The sequence below is a fragment of the Lolium perenne genome, chromosome 7, assembly GCF_019359855.2.
Source record: "Lolium perenne isolate Kyuss_39 chromosome 7, Kyuss_2.0, whole genome shotgun sequence".
Classification (NCBI taxonomy): Eukaryota; Viridiplantae; Streptophyta; class Magnoliopsida; order Poales; family Poaceae; genus Lolium; species Lolium perenne.
Genome location: NC_067250.2, coordinates 225,174,980 through 225,197,426, shown reverse-complemented (window position 1 = coordinate 225,197,426; position 22,447 = coordinate 225,174,980). Strand labels below are relative to the sequence as shown.

The 22,447-nt window shown below is 45.4% G+C and overlaps 1 protein-coding gene across 1 annotated transcript; it reads right to left on the bottom strand.

The window, feature by feature from the left end:
* Positions 1–6,054: 6,054 nt before the first annotated feature.
* LOC127315429 (senescence/dehydration-associated protein At4g35985, chloroplastic-like) lies at positions 6,055–22,063 on the bottom strand. The gene is made up of 3 exons (XM_051345918.2): positions 21,920–22,063; positions 20,837–21,338; positions 6,055–6,263 (listed from the first exon to the last, which is right to left on the bottom strand). The coding sequence occupies exons 1-3, from the start codon at positions 22,061–22,063 to the stop codon at positions 6,055–6,057; spliced, it is 855 nt and encodes a 284-aa protein (XP_051201878.2).
* Between the last annotated feature and the right edge of the window lie 384 nt (positions 22,064–22,447).

Genomic DNA, 22,447 nt, shown 5'->3' with positions numbered 1-22,447 from the left:
CTTGTGAAAGTTGAACTCTATCTCGCGGCTCTGGCCCGACGTATTTGTTGCCCAAGCCTTGTCGCAGATTGGAGGGATCGACGTATGGATTTCCCAAACTGTCGAAAGCCTCAGATGTCTCCTCTTGACCTTCAATGGCGTAAATCTGGTGATACCTTGTACTCAGATCTATGTTGGGTTTGGTGACATCATCGTTGAGATTGATGAGGACCTTGCCCACTGTGAGAGATTTGTCGATGAAGTCATGACTGTCGACATCGCTTGAGCCATCGCTTATATACGAGTCCGCAGATGACTCAAACGATATGTCGTTGAAGATCTTGGCGAGTTTCTCTCTTGCTCTGATACTGACGTAGCGTGTCGCCGAGGTTTCTTCTTCTCCTGACTCGTTTGACGATGCATAGCTTGAAAAATCGGAATCGGCCACTGATGATCCCGACGAAATCGGAATTTCGACACGATACGATCCTTCCTTCTCGACGCGAAAGTGGAACCTTCCGAACGTCATCTCCATGGGCTCCGCCAGATACGCATATGCATCCAAACGGGAGGGTGGGTGAGGAACAAAATCGACAAGACCAGTAGCGATCTGTTTACCTCGATCCATTGTGTTGCTTGCGGTTGACGATGTCGAAGATCTTGAGCGTGCCATCGAGATCAGCTCCTTACGCCTCTAATTCCCACAGACGGCGCCAATTGACAAGGGATTAACTTGTCAATGCCTATGGATTGTAGGCTAGGGTTTAGTTAGAAGTAGAGGGCAAGTAGATCTCGAAGGTTTCAGCCGAAAAGTACTCGACGACTATGAAAACTAGAGTTTGCAGACAATGATTCGATTGATTCTTTGTCCCTCGACTCCCCCTTATATATGAGGTGGAGCCGAGGGATCCGTGCTATACAAGTTTACATAGTCCGGGACGGTTTCTAACTCATCCCGCCAGATCACAAACAACACTTCCTATTACAACTCTATCTTTCCTTAGTAAATCTTGGGCTCCCGAATCTTCTTATTCTTCGGGTATTGGGCTTCCAGTAAACCCCGGGTACCATCTTCGGCAGGCCCATTTGGGATGCCTATGTCAGCGTCCCCCCTCTCGCCTCCCTCATCGCCCTCTCTCTTTATATGTAGAAGAGATGTGATAATGCTGGCATATACACAATTAATTTGTTTTGACTACATGTTTTCAGGACTGACATATGGCGGACGATAGAGCTGACCCGATTCTGGACAACTATGATCCGGACCTTGAAGACCATATGTTCGGCATCATAAAAGGCGATATTCTATATGTGCCGACCGGACAAGAAGAAGATGATATCTCTTCTTATCTGAACCTTGAGGGTGAAGATGAAGGGCGCCGTCAGCAAGATGATGCCGAAGAAACGTCGATAAACGACGATCTTCAATTGGAAGTAGCAACCACCTCCGGCGCCGAGGTATATATATACATTGAGCCTCTGGTGATACAAACTAACTGATTTGAACAAACTAACTCTCTTTCTTATTTTAGCCCTCGGCCGGATCGTCGAAAAAATCGAGTACGTCGTCAAAGCGTGGCGCAACCAAGACGATGAAACCAAACGAAACATGCACCATCGAGGTTGTCGAGGAAGCAACCGGCAGGCCGCTGGAGCCCAGCAAGAACGCCACCAAGTTTATCAGCCAATGCGGAGCCGTTGTTAGAGACAACGTCTCGATCACCGTCCAGGAGTGGAATGAGCCAAAGAAGGCACGTCTTGGTTTCACTTTTGTCGATAAGAGAACAAAAAAAGATTGCTTCAACAAGCTTATGGAACATTTCGTTCTACCTCCGGAATACCGCAAATACGATGAGAAGGGTAACAAGATTCAGGAAAACAAGGAGAGGTGCAAGCTAGTCAAACAGTTCGCTCTTTCTAAGATGTCCAACGCATTCCGGAAATACAAGCAAAATCTAGCCCATGACTTTGTCAAGCAGGGCAAGACTCCGGATTTCAAAGGACAATATGAGAAACTGCAACATGATTGGCCAGAATTTGTGAAGCAAAAGAAATCGGAGCAGTTCCTTGAAATATCGAAAAAAAATAAGGAGAATGCGGCCAAGAAGGAGTACAATCATATTATGGGGCCAGGAGGGTATCGCTTTTGGCAGCCTAGGTGGGAGAAGATGGAGAACGAGCTGAGGGCGCGAGGAATCCGTCCAGGTACGGAGGGATGGGACCCAAGGGCCAAAAGCTGGTGGTACGGGCATGGGGGATCGCTGAACCCGGAGACAGGGGAATGTGTTTATCAAGGCAAAATAATTAAACCCACCCAAAAGCTTATTGAGGCAATGAGGGATGCTCAAGAGGGGAGGATCAAGTTCAACAGAGAGAACGACGCCCTGACAAAAGCCCTCGGGAATCCTGAACACGGAGGACGTGTACGAGGCATGGGGCCCATTCCGTGGAAAGTAGGGTTCCCCCAGAACGATGACCCGTACGGTTACAGAAGCCGTAAGAGAAAGATGGATCGGGATGCAGATGTTGTGGCGCAGTTGGTAACGGAAATGGATGTGATGAAGAAAACCGTGAGTGTACTAGTAGCCGAAAGAGATGCAGCTCGGGCGCGACACATGAAGATCATCCAATGGATCTCGGAAGCCAGCAGCGGAGAAGAAGCAGCGTGGCTTCCACGGAGGCCTCACCGGCTGGTGCACCGACGATCGAAATTACTGCACCGGAGCCTCTGGTGGTCGAAATTACTGCACCGGAGCCTCCTCGCTACCCCGTGGACGATATAAAGGAGATGAAAGCATGTCATCTGTATTATCCTATCGGGAACATGTCCATGAAGGTAGCCATCGGCAGTGCTTTACCACCTGGAGCACTCCACCACAACAACCCCATTCAAGATGGCTATGCTCGTGTCACGGTGGAGGAGATAGTCCAAGGGTTTGAGGACCTGGACATTGACATTGCTACACCTGAAGGGGCGAGAAGACTTGGAGATGTCAAGCGCCAGTTCATTCTATGGCAGAAGAAGTTTATCAAGTTTCCAGGCGAGGCGCCAACAAGTCCACCCCCCTACGGTGGTGGTGGTGGCGGCGGTGGCGGTGGCGGTGGCGGTGGTAGTGGTGGTGCTTCACCTACACCTCCTTCACGTCAGCCGACGCCGCCCCCCAATTCACCTCCGGCGGGTAAGCAGACGCCGCCCCCCAGTCCTCGTCCGGCGGGTGATCAGACACCGCCCCCCAATCCACCTCCGGCGAAGAAGCAGAAGCAGTCCTGGGTTATTAACCCGGACCCTTATGTACCTAGAACCACAAAGATACCAGAGCCATCACTGAAGACTCTCCCCACAAGGCCTTGGGAACGTAGTGCCGAGGAAGTCGACGCACACGCGGCTGCTGATTATGAGAAATGGAAGGCGGACTGCAAGAAGAAAAGAGAGCCCGAGCCCAAGCAAGTATTTTCTGACAAGGAAAAGAGCTGGGCTAAGTCATTTTTGAACACACCGTCCCAAGCCGCGAAGAATCTGCCTGACGACTATTTACGTGAACTTCGTAGGCAAGCACTCGCGTTCAAAAGGAACCAAGAGTTGGCGGAGAAGAAAGCCTTGGAGGAGGCCGAGAAAAAATTAGAAAGGGGGAAAGAAGTTGCCCAGCTCGGGGAACAAAGTAAACAATCGATCGCCCCGCTCATAGTGCAAGCCGCCGGTCCGGATGCCCCCGATATCATAGCAGCTGCGGCAACACATGGATTGACTGTAACGAGTGCCAGAGAACAAGCGGCCGACTTAGGTATCACTCTTCGTGCACTGTTAGGCCTTGATGAGGCGCCAATGAAGGACGTAGTATTTACATATGTGAAGAATGGCCCTCTCGTCGAGCCTGCGCAGGAAGAGGATCTACCTCGACAAATGAAAGGTCTGCTAAATTGGTACAAGGGTTACATAAAACTTAAAAACGCCAAAGACTATATTTATGCGGAAGTTAGATATGAGCATCACTTCAAACATTACTATATAACAATTCATCGGAGTGAATTGTTCCAGCTGTTCAATCTGCGCGAGCTCGACAAATCTATCATCAGTTGCTACGTTCTGTAAGTGATTTATTAATTTCTACCCCATCTCGTTCATTGCCTGCACTATATATATATATATATATTGTCCTAACTATCTTGTTGTGTACGCTATTATGCAGAATGAAGAAGCGGGAAATGCGAATAAGGAACATCCATGATGTTGGGTTCATTGACCCACAAATCGTTAATTCATATGTGTTAGAACACCACCCCGCCGACGTGGAGGATGACCTGTGGCGGTTTTTTAGAAAACAGAAACTCAAAAGTGATATTCTATTTCCTTACCATTTTGGGTGAGTGTTTCTGTCTTGAGCACATTCTCTTTTATTTACTCCATGCATGGTATGTGGCTAATCGATGAGTTATGCATGACTGTGCATGTATCGTGTCCGCAGGTTCCACTGGATTCTTATGGTAATTCAATTTCACACCTCCACAGTTCTCGTCCACGACTCTCTGAATATGGATCCGGCGCTTTGGGCCGACATGAGAAAAATGATGCAAAAGTAATTATTTTCATTCATTTGCACTCTATATCGATCGGCCTATTTCGTTCATCATTTCCTAATATCAAGTAACTAATTAATAACTCTCTTGTTCATTTAATTTTCTTTGCCTCGTAGGGTTTGGAGACGGTTCGTAGATCAAAAGGTCGGTGAATTCAAAAAAGAGCTACATTTTAAAATGGCAGTGCGGACGACTGGGGATATTCAGCCACCGGGGACCAATCTATGTGGATACTATGTTTGTAAGAGGATCCGGAGATACTGCAATGAGCGGGACCAGCAGTGTGAGAACAACATCCTGAGGAATAACCTCCGGAAGACGCTTAGTCCAGAAGCTCGCTTCCGACCACTTCAAGAGGAACTAGCTGGATGGTTGGCGAGGGAAGTCATCGATCCTAGAGGAGAACACCATTACGATGACGTAGAACTTCATATGCACTAAATTATGGATGGAAACTTGTTCAAAATTGTATATGGTCATCCGATATTGAATATATATTGTATATTCCTCTTGAATTCTTTTTGGTTCTAATTTCAAATTTGTTTGAAATTGTACATTCATATGCATGTATGTAGTGCCGTAGAATATGTGAAACTCCTTCAAAATTAAAACCCAAAAGAAATAAAACAATACAAATTAAAAAGAAACCAGATTTAGGGGGAGGGGGGCTAAACCCTAAACCCTGCGGAGGCCTTTAGTCGCGGTTGGCCAGAAGAACCGCGACTAAAGGTCCTCCGCCCTGGCGCTCGCCTGCGGCCCACGTGGACGGGCCTTTAGTCGCGGTTCGTAAGGAACCGCGACTAAAGGGGGGGGCCTTTAGTCGCGCTACTTTGGTCGCGGTTGCGCAACCACGACTAATGGCAGTTGCGAACCGCGACCAAAGGCCCTTTTTCCACCAGTCATAGTCAAAGATTACAAAGCTCCAATTTCGAATTTGGGGGCACCTTATAATCTTATATACATTATCACCAGGGCTATCATATATAATTTGAAACTGGGAAAGAGGCAAATACTTCTATTTTGAAAATTGGGGTATAGATAAGACGCATACAGAAATAAAGAAACAATTTGACAGATTAAACTTTTTAGTGTGAATGTGCTAGGCTTTGTTAGGAACCACAAAGTTCAGATGTTAAGCACTGTACTATTACTCTTAAACAAAGGTGCATCAACTAATTCAGACATTTGACCAAACTCATGGTTCCTTGGGCTCTCACTCTTCTCCTAAGAATCTGAACCTAGATAATGAAGTACATCTAGTACTCTGAGCACTAACATGTTTCTGTTGTTGCTGAAATTCTTCCTATACATGACATAGATATGAAACCAAGGAACAGGGAAGCCAGACAACAAGACTAGTAAAATACATGTAATTGCCAGCATGATTACATGGATAAATTGCAGATATTGCCCCTAATCATCATAAGGTTTACTAACTCAACTGAAATGACACTACAGAACACTGATATACCCATAATGGCACTACAAGAAGTGAGGAAGTCAGCAATACCTTTTGATTCGCTTCAGCATCTCGGGGGTGACCTCGGCGTCAGTGTCCCCAGGCTGGATCCTCTTCCTGAGGACCTCGTTCCCCCAGTGGAGCCTCTCCACCGTCATGACCCCACACCAGATGATCCCCTTGGCGAGGCCCTCAGCACCCGAGGCGATGGCCCTGGTGACCGCGCAGCCGTACTCCTCGACGTTGGGCGCTGTTAGATGTATATATCTGTCTATTGTAGTTTTCCCATATGTTAGGGGGCTTTCTGCATATGTGCACCTGTACATGTACTATATATTGTGGCCTTTGGCCCCTTGGTAATACATCAAGCATATTGCCTTAACATGGTATCAGAGCAAAACTTGGTCCTAGTTTGTACGTTGTCCCGACCGTAGTTGCCGCTCTTCGTCCGCCGCTCTCCGTCCGGCCATCTCCCCGGCCGTCTCTGTGGTGTCCGTCTCCCCCGGCCGATCCGCTCCGCGTCGGCCTTTTCTTCTTCCCGGGCGTGCGCGCGTTTTCTTCTCGGGCCGCCCGCCCCGCCCGATCTCTGCTTCCGCGCGATTTCCCTAGCTGCCGGCCGATCCGCTCCGTGCTGGCCGATCCGCTCCGTGCTGGCCCATGGCTGCTAATTGATCTCCCTGGTCGATCTCCCCTTGATCTCCCCTGGTTGATCCGCTCCGTGCTGGCCCGTGGCTTCCAATCTGCTAGCCTTCTCCCTTGCCGATCTCCCCTGGTTGTCCTCTGTGAGTTGACTTCGATCTACAAAAAAAATAAGGAAAAAAAACAAAAAAAAAGGAAAAAAAAACTGTCGTCGGCTGTTGTTACCCGATGTCTTCTTCTGCTGATCCCGCTTTATCTTTGGGCCTCCCTTCGGTACTTGGTATTTGTCCGTTGCCTCCGTGTATGACGGCTAGCCATTCTTCGTCGCCGTTTGCGGCCTCTTCACGCGGCTCTGCCCGCGCTTCACCGACTTTTGCGGCCTCTTCATGCGGCTCTGCCTCTTCGCCGACTTCGTCTACGTCGGCCCGCCGCTCTACATCGACTTTTGCGGCCTCTTCCCGTGGTTATGACCGCACTTCGTCGGCTCTGTCTACGTCGGCCTGCCGTTCTACATCGACTTTCGCGGCCTCTTCACGTGGTTATAACCGTGCTTTGCCGACTCTGTCTTCATCGGCGTGTTGTTCTCCATCGCCCCTTTTGGTGGCCTCTGTGCGTGTGGGTGATAGCTCCTCTTCGGCCCCTGATTGTACGTCGACCTCTCCAGTCGTGCCCCTCTCTGCGCATGAGATAGCGCAGCTTCACCGCATGCTTGATGCTTGGGATTCCAGTTTACGTCAGCAGCCTCGCGGTCCGAGTCTCCGCCCTCGTCCTCATTGCACCTACTGTGGCAAGGTTGGCCACACTTCCTCCACTTGCTGGACGCGGGATCCCAGTTTACGTCAGCAGTTCTAGGATCGTCAGCAGGCTGGCTCTTCAGGATCTTCTGCAGTTGCACTCTCTGATAAGGACATTCTCAGGGGTCTTCGTGGTCTGCTCGCTACTCCAGACTCTTCCTCGCCGGGCGCTGCTGGTTCTGTGACTGGCTCTTCTGGCACTGCGCGACCACCACTTTCTACACAGTCAGGTACGTCCCCGTGGTATCTGGATTCTGGAGCTTCCTTTCATATGACCTCTGAGTCTTCTATTCTGTCTGCTCTTCGGTCTCTTATTTCTCCTGTCCGTGTTGTCACGGCTGATGGTACCTCTATTCCTGTTACTAGTACAGGCACCCTTTCTACTCCCTCTTTCTCTATCCCTGATGTTTCTCATGTTCCTCGCCTTCAGATGAATCTTTTCTCTGCTAGCCAGCTCACCGATTCTGGTTGTCGCATCATTCTTGACGCTGAGTCTTGTGCGGTTCAGGATCGTCGCACACAGGCCCTGGTTGGAGCTGGCCCTCGTAGCCGTCAGTCTCCGGGGCTTTGGGAGTTAGAATGGCTTCGTGTTCCTTCCGCTGCCACTTCATCTGCCAGTTCTCCTCCGGTTGTTGCCTTTGTCACCGGCTCTTTTCAGCAGTGGCATCATCGTCTTGGTCACCTTTGTGACTCTCGCCTGTCGTCTTTGGTTCATCGTGGCCTTCTGGGGTCTGTCTCTGGAGATGGGTCGTTACACTGTCAGTGTTGTAGGTTAGGCAAACAGATTCAGCTTCCCTATCCTACTAGTGTGTCTGTCTCTCAGCGACCGTTCGATTTAGTCCATTCAGATGTTTGGGGTCCGGCTCCCTTCGCTTCAAAAGGGGGCCATCGATACTATATCTTATTCATTGATGATTTTTCACAGTACACCTGGGTGTTTTTCATGCGTTCTCGCAGTGAGGTGCTCTCTATTTATCAGCGTTTTGCGGCCATGGTCCGCACTCAGTATTCCTCACCCATTCGCGTGTTCCGTGCTGATTCTGCTGGTGAGTATATCTCTCAGCACCTTCGTGGTGTCCTTGCTGAGGAGGGCACCCTTGCTCAGTTTTCTTGTCCCGGCACGCATGCTCAAAATGGCGTCGCCGAGCATAAGCATCGTCATCTTCTTGAGACCACCCGTGCTATGATGATTGCCTCTTCTCTTCCGCCACATTTCTGGGCTGAGGCTGTCGCTACATCGGCCCACCTCATTAACATTCAGCCTTCCGCTGCTCTACAGGGTGGCATACCTCTCGAGCGTCTCTCTGGTGTTTCTCCAGACTACTCGACTCTCTGTTCTTTTGGTTGCGTCTGCTATGTCCTTCTGCCTCCTCGCGAACGCACAAAACTGACCGCTCAGTCTGTTGAGTGTGTTTTTCTCGGATACAGTGATGAGCATAAGGGCTATCGCTGTTGGGACCCCGTTGGTCGTCGGATGCGCATCTCTCGTGACATCACATTTGATGAGACGCGTCCCTTCTATCCTCGCCCCACCTCGGGTATTTACCCGGTGGATGATATCTCTTTTCTTCTTTTTCCGGATGCACCCCCTGCTGTCCCTCCTCCCCTCCCTCCTACTTCTGATGCGCCCCCTTCGGCGCCATCCTCTCGTTCGTCTAGTCCACCTAGTACTCCTCGTTCTCCGGCTTCGGCTCCTTCCGATGTTGTCCCTTCTTCCTCTTCTTCTGATGACTTGTCTTCTACAGATGAGCTTCCCCCTTCCCAGCCTGTTCGTCAGCGTCGTGCTCCAGTTCGTTACTCTCCTAGTCAGTATGGTCTCTCTGTCGTTTCCGAGCCGACTTCTTATCGGGATGCCGAGCGTCATCCTGAATGGCAGCTTGCCATGGCTGAGGAGATCGCTGCGCTTGAGCGCACTGGCACTTGGGATCTTGTTTCTCCTCCTTCTGGTGTTCGTCCCATCACGTGTAAGTGAGTCTATAAAATTAAGACTCGCTCTGATGGATCTCTTGAGCGCTATAAAGCGCGTCTTGTGGCTCGTGGTTTTCAGCAGGAGCACGGCCGTGACTATGATGAGACTTTTGCCCCTGTAGCTCATATGACTACTGTGTGTACCCTTCTTGATGTTGCTTCTGTTTGCCGCTGGTCTGTCTCCAGCTTGATGTTCAGAATGCTTTTCTTGATGGCGAGTTGAGTGAGGAGGTTTACATGCAGCCTCCTCCTGGGTATTCTGTTCCCGATGGGATGGTTTGTCGTCTTCGACGTTCTCTCTATGGTCTCAAACAGGCCCCTCGTGCCTGGTTTGAGCGCTTCGCCTCTGTCGTGACTGCTGCTGGTTTCTCTCCTAGTTTTCATGATCCAGCACTTTTCGTTCACACTTCTCCTCGTGGACGTACTCTTCTTCTTCGCCTCTGTCGTGACTGCTGCTGGTTTCTCTCCTAGTCTTCGTGATCAGTTTCTTATGACTGATCTTGGTCCTCTTTGCTATTTTCTTGGCATTGAGGTTTCCTCCACTTCTGATGGCTTTTCTATCTCTCAGGAAAAGTACATTCAGGATCTTCTTGCTCGTGCTGCTCTTGGGGATGTGATACGTCCATTTTGCATCACTATTTTATATCATAACTTACTGTTATTCATTGATATATTTCATATTTAGAGGTGATACTTATGTTAATTCATCTATTTTGCATGTTTCATGATTGTTGGAGAATCGCGCACCGGAGTCAGGATTCTGCTGGAAAAAGCACCGTCAGAATGCAATATTTCGGAAGATCAACAATTGACGGAAATTATACTGAAAATGCTATTTTTCCAGAAGACGAAGATAGCCAAAAGGAGGAGCCGAGGAGGGCCGCCATGAGCCCCCCCATAGGCCGGCGCGGGCCCAGGCCTGGCCGCGCCGCCATGTGGGGAGGGGGCCCACAGCCCCCTCTGGCCTCCTCTCCTTCGCGTACTTCTTCGTCCCGAAAACCTAAGCTCCAGAGGATAGTCGTGAAGAGTCACAGCCGCCTCTGCGGGGCGGAAAACACCAGAGAGAAAAGAGCTCTCCGGCAGGCTGAAATCTGCCGGGGAAATTCCCTCCCGGAGGGGGAAATCGACGCCATCGTCACCGTCATCGAGCTGGACATCATCTCCATCATCATCACCATCATCTGCATCATCATCACCGCCATCTCCACCGCTGCACATCGTCACCGCTGTAACAATTAGGGTTGGATCTTGATTGTTTGATAGGGGAAACTCTCCCGGTATTGATTTCTACTTGTTATTGATGCTATTGAGTGAAACCATTGAACCAAGGTTTATGTTCAGATTGTTATTCATCATCGTATCACCTCTGATCATGTTCCATATGATGTCTTGTGAGTAGTTCGTTTAGTTCTTGAGGACATGGGTGAAGTCTAAATGTTAGTAGTGAATTATGGTTGAGTAATATTCAATGTTATGATATTTAAGTTGTGGTGTTATTCTTCTAGTGGTGTCATGTGAACGTCGACTACATGATACTTCACCTTTATGGGCCTAGGGGAATATATCTTGTATTCATTTGCCAATTGCGGGGTTGCCGGAGTGACTGAAACCTAAACCCCCGTTGGTATATCGATGCAGGAGGGATAGCAGGATCTCAGAGTTTAAGGCTGTGGTTAGATTATCTTAATTACTTTCTTGTAGTTGCGGATGCTTGCAAGGGGTATAATCACAAGTATGTATTAGTCCTAGGAAGGGCGGTGCATTAGCATAGGTTCACCCACACAACACTTATCAAAACAATGAAGATTAATCAGCTATATGAAGCGAAAGCACTAGACTAAATTCCCGTGTGTCCTCAAGAACGTTTGGTCATTATAAGTAAACAAACCGGCTTGTCCTTTGTGCTAAAAAGGATTGGGCCACTCGCTGCAATTATTTCTCTCGCATTTTACTTACTCTTACTTTATTCATCTGCTATATCAAAACCCCCTGAATACTTGTCTGTGAGCATTTACAGTGAATCCTTCATCGAAACTGCTTGTCAACACCTTCTGCTCCTCGTTGGGTTCGACACTCTTATTTATCGAAAATACTATGATACACCCCCTATACTTGTGGGTCATCAAGACTATTTTCTGCCGCCGTTGCCGGGGAGTGAAGCGCTATTGGTAAGTGGAATTGGTAAGGGAAACTTTTACTGTTCATGCTGATTTTATTTCTGCCTGCTGCTATAATTCATTATGGAGAGATCTTCTCTTGAATTTTTATTTGGAAAATCTACTACTACTGCAAAGGTAGTGGATGAGGCGCCAGGTGAGAAAGAGATTCCATACAAAATACCTATGAAAATTATTGAACGTGTTGTGGATAACCGCTATGAAGGGGATGGAACTGTCCATCCTGGTGATCATTTACTGTTCTTACATGAATTATACGGTTTATTCAAGTGTGCAGGTATTTCTATGGATAAAGTTAGGAAGAAACTATTCTCTATATCGCTGTCGGGTAAAGCGGCGCATTGGTATAAATTACTGAAGAATGGGGATTCTCTTGAATGGAATGATATTGTGCCCCTATTTTATTCTAAATTCTATCCTCCAAGTGAAATTCACAAAGACCGGAACCGCATATAAAATTTCTGGCCTCATGATGGAGAGAGTATTGCCCAAGCGTGGGGGAGATTGAAGTCTTTAATGCTCAAATGCCCCATTCATGAGCTTCCTGGTAATATTATCATTGATAGTTTCTATGCAAGACTTTCTTTTCAAGATAAGACCTTGCTGGATACTTCTTGTTCTGGATCATTTACACGCAACAAAGAAGAGTTTAAAAGGGACCTTCTTGATAGGATTCAGGAGAATACTGAAGGATGGGAGAATGACAAAGATAGAGAGTCAGGTATAAACTATGATTATAAATGCATTGAAGCTTTTATGGATACTGATAAATTTCGTAATATGAGTGTTACTTATGGTCTTGATTCTCAAGTCGTTGCAAATCTTTATAAAGCTTTAGCCTCTCATTATGAATTGCCTAAGAAGAATTTGGATAAGTATCATGAACTGTATAAAGATAAAATTGATTCATCTATAAATAAATGTGTTGTAATTGAAACTGTTGATCATGTTCTTCCTGAAGCTTATATTGAAAAAACTCATTTCCCTGCTAAAATGAAGGAGTATTCTGTTATAAATAGTGTTGTTAATAAAAGTGAAAAGAAACCTATAGAACCTGAAGAGCAAATAAAGGTTGAACCTGCTATTGCAATAGTTAAAGATCTTGTGACTGAAAATGTGGAAGATGGTCATATTACTTTCTGTGAAGATGCTTCTAATATTGTTTCGCATCCTAATAAGTCTAGGAAAACTAGTGTTCCTATGCTATCTGTTAGAATTGGTGATCATTGTTATTATGGTCTATGTGATATTGGTGCAAGTATTAGTGCTATTCCTTATGAGCTTTACACGGAAATCATGCATGAAATTGGTTCTTGTGAACTTGAAGATATTGACGTGGTTATTCGGCTAGCTAATAGAGAAACTATCTCTCCAATTGGTATTGTTCGAGATGTGGAAGTTCTATGTGGTAAGATTAAATATCCTGCTGACTTTTTGGTACTTGGTTCTGCTGCTAGTAAACATTGTCCTATCATTTTTGGTAGACCTTTTCTAAATACTTGTGGAGCTGTTATAGATTACAAGAAAGAGAAAATTGTGACTAAATTTGCTGGTGAATCTTATGAGTTTAACTTCTCTAAATTTGCCAAAACTCCTTATAAAGCTGATTTACCTAATGATGATTTTAGAATTGAACAATGTGCATCTATTGCTCTTGCTCCTAGTAATCCTTTGCAGCAACATTTGGAGAATAGTGAGAGTGAAGTCTTTAGGGAAGAAAGAAATGAGCTTGATGTAATTTTCCTTCGTCAACCTATTCTTAAGCATGATTTACCGGTTGAAGATCTAGGTACAACACCACCACCAAAGGAAGATCCTGTTTTTGATTTAAAACCATTGCCTGATAATCTTAAATATGCTTATATTGATGATAAGAAAATATATCCTGTTATTATTAGTTCTAAGCTTTCAGAGATTGAGGAAGAAAGGTTATTGGAAATATTGAAGAAACACCGAGGAGCTATTGGCTATACTCTTGATGACTTGAAGGGGATTTCTCCCTCTATTTGCCAACATGCCATTAATATGGAAGATGATGCAAAGCCTATTGTTGAACATCAGCGTCGTCTAATTCCTAAGATGAAGGATGTGGTAAGGAATGAGGTATTAAAACTTCTTGAAGCTGGTATTATATATCCTATTGCTGATAGTAGATGGGTTAGTCCTGTGCATTGTGTTCCTAAGAAAGGAGGAATGACTGTTGTACCTAATGATAATGATGAGCTCATCCCTCAAAGAGTAGTTGTAGGCTATATAATGTGCATTTATTATCGAAAAGTTAATAAGGTTACTAAGAAAGATCATTACCCTTTACCTTTTATTGATCAAATGTTAGAAAGGTTGTCTAAAAATACTCATTTTTGCTTTCTTGATGGTTATTCTGGGTTTTCACAAATTGCTGTTAAAACTAAGGATCAAGAGAAAACCACTTTCACTTGTCCCTATGGAACTTATGCTTATAGACGTATGCCTTTTGGTTTATGTAATGCTCCTGCTACTTTTCAAAGATGCATGTCTGCTATTTTTCATGGCTTTTGCGAGATTATTGTAGAGGTATTCATGGATGATTTTTCTGTCTATGGGAATTCTTTTGATAATTGCTTGCGAAACCTTGATAAAGTTTTGCAGAGGCGTGAAGAAACTAACCTTGTTCTTAATTGGGAGAAATGCCACTTTTTGTTTAATGAAGGAATTGTATTGGGACATAAAATTTCCGAGAGAGGTATTGAAGTTGATAGAGCTAAAGTTGAAGCAATTGAGAAGATGCCCTATCCTAGGGATGTTAAAGGTATTCGTAGTGTTCTTGGTCATGCTGGGTTTTATAGGAGGTTTATTAAAGACTTTTCTAAGATTTCAAAACCTCTTACTAATCTTCTTCAAAAAGATGCACCTTTTGTTTTTGATGATGATTGTAAGGAAGCTTTTGAAACTCTAAAGAAAGCCTTAACAACTGCTCCTATAGTTGAACCTCCTAATTGGAACTTACCTTTTGAAATTATGTGTGATGCTAGTGATTTTGCTGTAGGCGCTGTTCTTGGACAGCGAGTAGATAAAAAATTGAATGTTATTCATTATGCTAGGAAAACCCTTGATGCTGCTCAAAGAAATTATGCTACTACTGAAAAATAATTGTTAGCTGTAGTCTTTGCTTGTGACAAGTTCAGATCCTATATTGTTGATTCAAAAGTTACAATTCATACTGATCATGCTGCAATTAGATACCTAATGCAAAACAAAGATGCTAAGCCAAGGCTTATTAGATGGGTGCTTCTGTTGCAAGAATTTGATTTGCATATTATAGATAGGAAAGGTGCTGATAATCCTGTTGCTGATAATTTGTCTAGATTGGAAAATATTGCTTATGATCATGTTCCTGTTAATGATAGTTTTCCAAATGAACAATTGGCTGTAATAAAGGTGAGCTCGCGAGATAGTCCTTGGTATGCTGATTATGCTAACTTTATTGTTTCCAAGTACTTGCCTCCAACCTTTTCAGCCAGCAAAGGAGGAAATTCTTTTATGACTTGAGGCATTATTTTTGGGATGACCCACACTTAGATAAAGAAGGAGTGGATGGTATTCTGCGAAGATGTGTTCCCGAATATGAACAACAAGAGATATTGAGTAAATGTCATGGTAGTTCTTATGGAGGACATCACACCGGAGATAGAACCGCGCAAAAGGTTTTACAATCAGGTTTTTATTGGCCAACTCTCTTCAAAGATGCAAGAAGGTTTATTTTATTCTGTGATGAATGTCAAAGGGTTGGTAATATCTCCAGACGCAATGAAATGCCTATGAATTATACTCTTGTTATTGAACCATTTGATTGTTGGGGATTTGACTTCATGGGACCTTTCCCCTCTTCAGAAGGTAACACTCATATACTTGTTGCCGTTGATTATGTTACTAAATGGGTGGAAGCCATACCCACAAAAAGTGCTGATGGTGAGACCTCTTTAAGAATGCTTTTAGATATGATTTTTCCTAGATTTGGAGTTCCTAGATATCTTATGAGTGATGGAGGTTCTCATTTTTATCATGGTGGTTTTAGAAAAACTCTTGCTAAATATGGTATTAATCATAGAATTGCTTCCGCTTATCATCCTCAAACTAGTGGGCAAGTAGAATTATCAAATAGAGAGATTAAATCTATCTTGCAAAAGACTGTTAATAAATCTAGAAAGAATTGGGCTAGTAAATTGAAGGAAGCACTATGGGCTTATAGAACTGCTTATAAAAATCCCATGGGTATGTCACCGTATAAAATGGTTTATGGGAAAGCTTGTCATTTACCTTTAGAACTAGAGCACAAAGCTTATTGGGCTGTAAGAGAACTAAATAAAGATCCTAAACTTGCCGGTAAGAAGAGATTGCTACAATTGAGTTCTCTAGATGAATGGAGGAGTGAAGCTTATGAAAATGCTAAACTCTTTAAAGAGAAAGTTAAGAAATGGCATGATAGAAGAATTATCAAAAGAGAATTTAATGTTGGGGATAAAGTCCTATTGTATCGGTCTCGTCTCAGATTCTTTGCAGGAAAATTACTCTCAAAATGGGAAGGACCATATGTCATTGTGGAGGTGTATCGTTCAGGATCAGTTAAAATTAGTTCTCTCCAAGGCGATGCCACACAAGTGGTGAATGGACAAAGACTCAAGCATTATATCTCTGGAGACTCTTATAATGAAGATGTTGATGTTATTCGAGTGGTAACTCCGGAAGCTTTTATCAAAGGTCAAATTGACAGTCTGGCAGAGTTCGACTTTGAATAGGTAACAGTACTGGTAATAAAAAGTCCGCGTTTTACTTTCCGAACAATGTTTTTGCTGTTTTTTGGAAAATATGTAAAATTACGAGATCGAAACGGAGTGGAGGAGACGCACGAGGGCGTGCCCCCATAGGCCGGCGCGGGCCCCAGCCTGGCCGCGCCGCCCTATGAGGTGGGTCCCTCGTTGCCTCTCTCCGACTCCGGTTCGACCTGGTACTTTCCTTTTGTCGCGAAAATTTATTCTATATAATCCCCTGGACCCCTGGAGGTCCGTATATCGTATTCTCGACGTGTTTTGTTTCGAGCTGTTTTCTGCCAGGATCTGTCTTTGATCTAGAAGCACCATGGCCTCCAACAACAAGGGCAAGGGGCTTTCGGAGGAAGAAGTGAAGAAGATGTCGTCAGAACGAGAGCAACAAGCTGTTGGAAGCAAGCAAATCTTGGTGGGATCTGTTGACACTCGACATTCTTTTTCTCATAACTTGCAGGGACCCTTACCACCTGCTCCTAGCCTCGACTCTTTCCCTATTTTGGAAGAAGCTTTACGGGTTACCGATGAGTTTTGTGATCAATACCGTGCTCTGAGAACGGAAGTGGAGATACTTCAAGAGGATAATCATTGACTTCGAAGAATGCTAGAGAGGTTCCTCACTCCCATCAGGGTCGTCCCATCATCACCACCACCGCCGAAGGAGTAATTCATCATCGGTATTGGCATCCCCTTGGTTTGTTCCAAGCTTGGGGGAGTGCCGCGGTATCACATCATAACTATCTTTTACTTTTTACTATCAAGTAGTGTCACATCATGAGTAGGGAAGTTATCATATAAGATGGGTTGCAGTGTGGAAGTATCTCTCTTTAGTTGGTTATCTATGTATCCCTTGGTGTGAGTTATCGTTATGGAATATTAATGAGAAGTCTTATCATTTACATGTTGCACATCTTATTTTAGTTTGCAATCTCTATTATATGATTGATCTTGTTATTAGTATTGGAATCACTTTAGGAGCATTGAATAAATCTATTTGGTTTTGGCAAACTTAGCATTGGTCAATAGCAACAACACTTTGAGGTTTAAGTAGAAAAGAGAAACACATGTAGTTGTTTCATTGTCTTTCTTTCTTGTTAGCTCTTAGCTTATTATTCTGAAGTTAAAATTGGTTGTGCTTACAAGGAAGATGCATGATTGTTTCTATCACATGTATATTTGTTTGTTTCCCTCAACTCTTATGCTTGCTAATCAACCTTGCTAGCCAAAAACCTGTACTGAGAGGGAATGCTTCTCGTGCATCCAAACTTTAACCCAAACCTACGCCATCAGTGTCCACCATACCTACCTACTACATGGTATTTCCTGCCATTCCAAGTAAATACTTCGTGTGCTACCTTTAAACAATTCAAAATTTATCATCCCTTATTTGTGTCAATGTTTTATAGCTCATGAGGAAGTATGTGGTGTTTTATCTTTCAATCTTGTTGGGCAACTTTCACCAATGGACTAGTGGCTTCATCCACTTATCCAATAATTTTGCAAAAAGAGCTGGCAATGGGGTTCCCAGCCCCAATTAATTAACTTTCATAATTATACAAATAGACACTCCTCCATGGTATGTGATTGTTGGATGGCACCCGAGGATTCGGTTAGCCATGGCTTGAGAAAGCAAAGGTGGGGAGGAGTGTCATCTAAATAAAACTAAAATAAAAGACACTCCTTCATGGTATGAGAATGATTGGAAGGCACCCGAGGATTCGGTTAGCCATGGTTTGTGAAAGCAAAGGTTCGAAGGATTGTCAACCAAAAATAAAATTTTATGGGAGCCGCTCTTCGAGAGTTTGTCTGGCAAGGGGGTTAGAGTACCCACTACCATTCGTTGACAACAACAAACACCTCTCAAAACTTTACTTTTATGCTCTCTATATGATTTCAAAACTGAAAAAGCTCTAGCACATGATTTAATCCCTACTTCCCTCTGCGAAGGGCCTGTCTTTTACTTTATGTTGAGTCAGTAAACCTATTTCCCTCCATCTTATGCAAGCATTTGAGTTGTTGTGATGAAATCATTTATATTGTGATCCACTTAATCATGCCTTTTACTCTTCCTTGTTTAGTACAAGTTTTATCTGAATGAATATAGCTTTGGAAGTTATCAATGATTATGAGGAGATTATTATGATTGAGTATGCAAGTTGTGCCATATAAGCTTTAACATAAGAGCGTTGCTCGATAGATAAGTACAATCTGTTAATTGTTCTCTAACCAAGAACGAAGTTTTCCATCACCAATTATGATTTCCTATGCACCTTTATTTGTGATTACCTTCTACTTGTTTCAAGTTGAATTATATGAGGAAGTTGTTCACTAGAATGTCTTGTGTGAATTAATATGATGCTTCTTGTCCGTATTTGATTTATCGACTCTTCACTCCATAAACATGTGGGCCTGTTTACCGAGTTCGGTCTCGCTCGGGGACAAGCGAAGTCTAAGCTTGGGGGAGTTGATACGTCCATTTTGCATCACTATTTTATATCATAACTTACTGTTATTCATTGATATATTTCATATTTAGAGGTGATACTTATGTTATTTCATCTATTTTGCATGTTTCATGATTGTTGGAGAATCGCGCACCGGAGTCAGGATTCTGCTGGAAAAAGCACCATCAGAATGCAATATTTCGGAAGATCAACAATTGACGGAAATTATACTGAAAATCCTATTTTTCCAGAAGACGAAGATAGCCAAAAGGAGGAGCCGAGGAGGGCCGCCATGGGCCCCCATAGGCCGGCGCGGGCCCAGGCCTGGCCGCGCCGCCATGTGGGGAGGGGGCCCACAGCCCCCTCTGGCCTCCTCTCCTACGCGTACTTCTTCGTCCCGAAAACCTAAGCTCCAGAGGATAGTCGCGAAGAGTCACAGCCGCCTCTGCGGGGCGGAAAACACCAGAGAGAAAAGAGCTCTCCGGCAGGCTGAAATCTGCCGGGGAAATTCCCTCCCGGAGGGGGAAATCGACGCCATCGTCACCGTCATCGAGCTGGACATCATCTACATCATCATCACCGCCATCTCCACCGCTGCACATCGTCACCGCTGTAACAATTAGGGTTGGATCTTGATTGTTTGATAGGGGAAACTCTCCCGGTATTGATTTCTACTTGTTATTGATGCTATTGAGTAAAACCATTGAACCAAGGTTTATGTTCAGATTGTTATTCATCATCATATCACCTCTGATCATGTTCCATATGATGTCTCGTGAGTAGTTCGTTTAGTTCTTGAGGACATGGGTGAAGTCTAAATGTTAGTACTCCCTCTGATTCATATTAATTGACTTTAATATGGATATATCTAGAACTAAAATGTGTCTAGATACATCCATATTAGAGTCAATTAATATGAACCGGAGGGAGTAGTGAATTATGGTTGAGTAATATTCAATGTTATGATATTTAAGTTGTGGTGTTATTCTTCTAGTGGTGTCATGTGAACATCGACTACATGATACTTCACCTTTACGGGCCTAGGGGAATACATCTTGCATTCGTTTGCCAATTGCGGGGTTGCCGGAGTGACAGAAACCTAAACCCCCGTTGGTATATCGATGCAGGAGGGATAGCAGGTTCTCAGAGTTTAAGGCTGTGGTTAGATTATCTTAATTACTTTCTTGTAGTTGCGGATGCTTGCAAGGGGTATAATCACAAGTATGTATTAGTCCTAGGAAGGGCGGTCCATTAGCATAGGTTCACCCACACAACACTTATCAAAACAATGAAGATTAATCAGCTATATGAAGCGAAAGCACTAGACTAAATTCCCGTGTGTCCTCAAGAACGTTTGGTCATTATAAGTAAACAAACCGGCTTGTCCTTTGTGCTAAAAAGGATTGGGCCACTCGCTGCAATTATTTCTCTCGCATTTTACTTACTCATACTTTATTCATCTGCTATATCTTAACCCCCTGAATACTTGTTTGTGAGCATTTACAGTGAATCCTTCATCGAAACTGCTTGTCAACACCTTCTGCTCCTCGTTGGGTTCGACACTCTTATTTATCGAAAATACTACGATACACCCCCTATACTTGTGGGTCATCAGGATGAGCGCACAGTCGATACTCCTATGGAGCTTAATGTTAAGTTTCGTCCTACTGATGGTGATCCTCTTCCTGATCCCACCCGTTATCGCCATCTTGTTGGGTGTCTTGTTTATCTTGCTGTCACTCGTCCTGATATTTCTTATCCTGTTCATATTCTCAGTCAGTTTGTCTCAGCTCCTACCACTATTCACTATAGTCATCTCCTCTGTGTTCTTCGTTATCTTCGTGGCACGATCACTCATCGCCTTTTCTTTCCCCGTTCCAGCTCTCTCCAGCTCCAGTGCTATTCGGATGCTACATGGGCGAGTGATCCTACGGATCGTCGTTCGCTTTCTGCTTACTGTGTGTTTCTTGGTGGTTCGCTTGTTGCTTGGAAGACGAACAAACAGGTCGCAGTTTCCCTTGGTAATACATCAAGCATATTGCCTTAACAGGCGCGACGACGGTCCAGTACGCGGCGGCCTCGACCTCGCCGCGCACCCCGCCGGCGAGCCCCTCGCTGCCGACCACGGAGTGGGCGGAGAAGCTGGTGCAGGCCGCGAGCACGCCGTCGAGGCGCGGGAGCGTGAAGCCGTAGTGGAGCGGGCCGGGCGCCGAGTCGTCGGCGGAGGCGGGGACGGTCAGGGAGAAGGAGTAGTGGCAGGGGTCGAGCTTCACGGCGGCCACGTCGCGGGTCAGAGGGAATTGGACGGGGCCGAGCTGCGCAATGGCGGCGAGGGAGGTGGAGCCGGCCCGGATGCGGAGGAGAGTGAGGTCCCCCGCGGCGAGCGGGTGGCTGCGGTGCCGGTCGATGAGGTGGAGCTGGGTGGCGGGGATGAGGAGGAGGATGTCCTCGGAGGGCGGGGGAGCGGTGGTGGAGTTGGGCGTGCCTGGGGAGGACGGGATCTAGACGGGCGCGAGGTCCGCCATGGTGAGCGGCGGGGCTGAGGGGGCTGGGTAGGCTGGGCTGGGGTTGTAGGATGCCATGGGGAGAGATTTATGGCCGGGAAGGGAGATCCGTGCGGAGGACGACGGCGGCGGCGAGGTCGGCCGCGGCCGCATGCGTGGCGACGGAGCGATTAAGGAAAGGGAGGGGGAGGGGGAGAGGCGGCTCGTTCCGCGGAGGAAGGGCGCGGCAAGTAAATTTTGCATTTAGACCCTTCAAAACATAACTGCTGGGTGGGGGGAAATGCCGGCACTTTATTCCAAATGCCAGTAATAAGCAACATTGTAGGCACTTTTGAAAAAACTGCCGTGAAAAATACCAGCACTTTGGTAAAATGCCAGTAATAAGAAACATTGCAGGCACTTTTCTAAAACTGCCACACAAAAAAATATACCGACACTTTAGTAAAATGCCAATAATAATCTAATATTAATGGCACTATCTAAAAAATGCCAATAATTAGATGGTAATTTAATGCACTGATAAAAAAGTGCCGCTAAACAGTAGCTTTAGTCGCATATCTGCAATGTGCCGGCAATACCGGCATGTGAGGTAGTGTCTGCAGCTCATCCGCCCGCAGCTCCTCCCGCGTTCGGAACCAGCACGACCAGTGAGCGAGCTTCTCACGACCGGCAGCAATGGCACGACTGGCGTCGGAGCTTCTGCGCGCTCGTCTCACCGGCATCGGCCCAAGCCACACGGGAGTCGACCAAGGATCCGATTGCTTTTTTATATATATTCAAGAACCTGATTTGCTTTATTTTCGGTTTACCTACTCATGGTTTTTGCTGCTGCGATGTAATCTATACTTAATAATAAAGAAAATAAGGCTTCTTGTTCATCCGTCTTTTATTACCCCTATTTTATATCTAAATTACATAGCCTGCCACCGCCAAGTGAAGAAAACGCTTCGCCCCACAGTCTATCCTATTCCTTGGCGCGGCCTCGACCGAAGCGAAGCTCCCTGACACAGGTGGGTGATGCAGGTGGCTCCGCTTGGCCGGCTGCCGCTCGAGCAGAGACGGTGAGTCGGACCTCTGCCTCGGCCTTCTCGTGTGAAGGGTGTTTT

What these genes read in the sequence shown, in the direction of transcription:
- LOC127315429 (XM_051345918.2), bottom strand. Translation starts at nt 22,063, where the DNA reads ATGCCGGTGAGACGAGCGCGCAGAAGCTCCGACGCCAGTCGTGCCATT. An exon ending in AGACACTACCTCACATGCCG is followed by an intron (nt 21,339 to 21,919) that starts GTATTGCCGGCA and finishes GCGCCCGTCTAG; the next exon opens with ATCCCGTCCTCCCCAGGCAC. An exon ending in AGGGAAACTGCGACCTGTTT is followed by an intron (nt 6,264 to 20,836) that starts GTTCGTCTTCCA and finishes TACATCTAACAG; the next exon opens with CGCCCAACGTCGAGGAGTAC.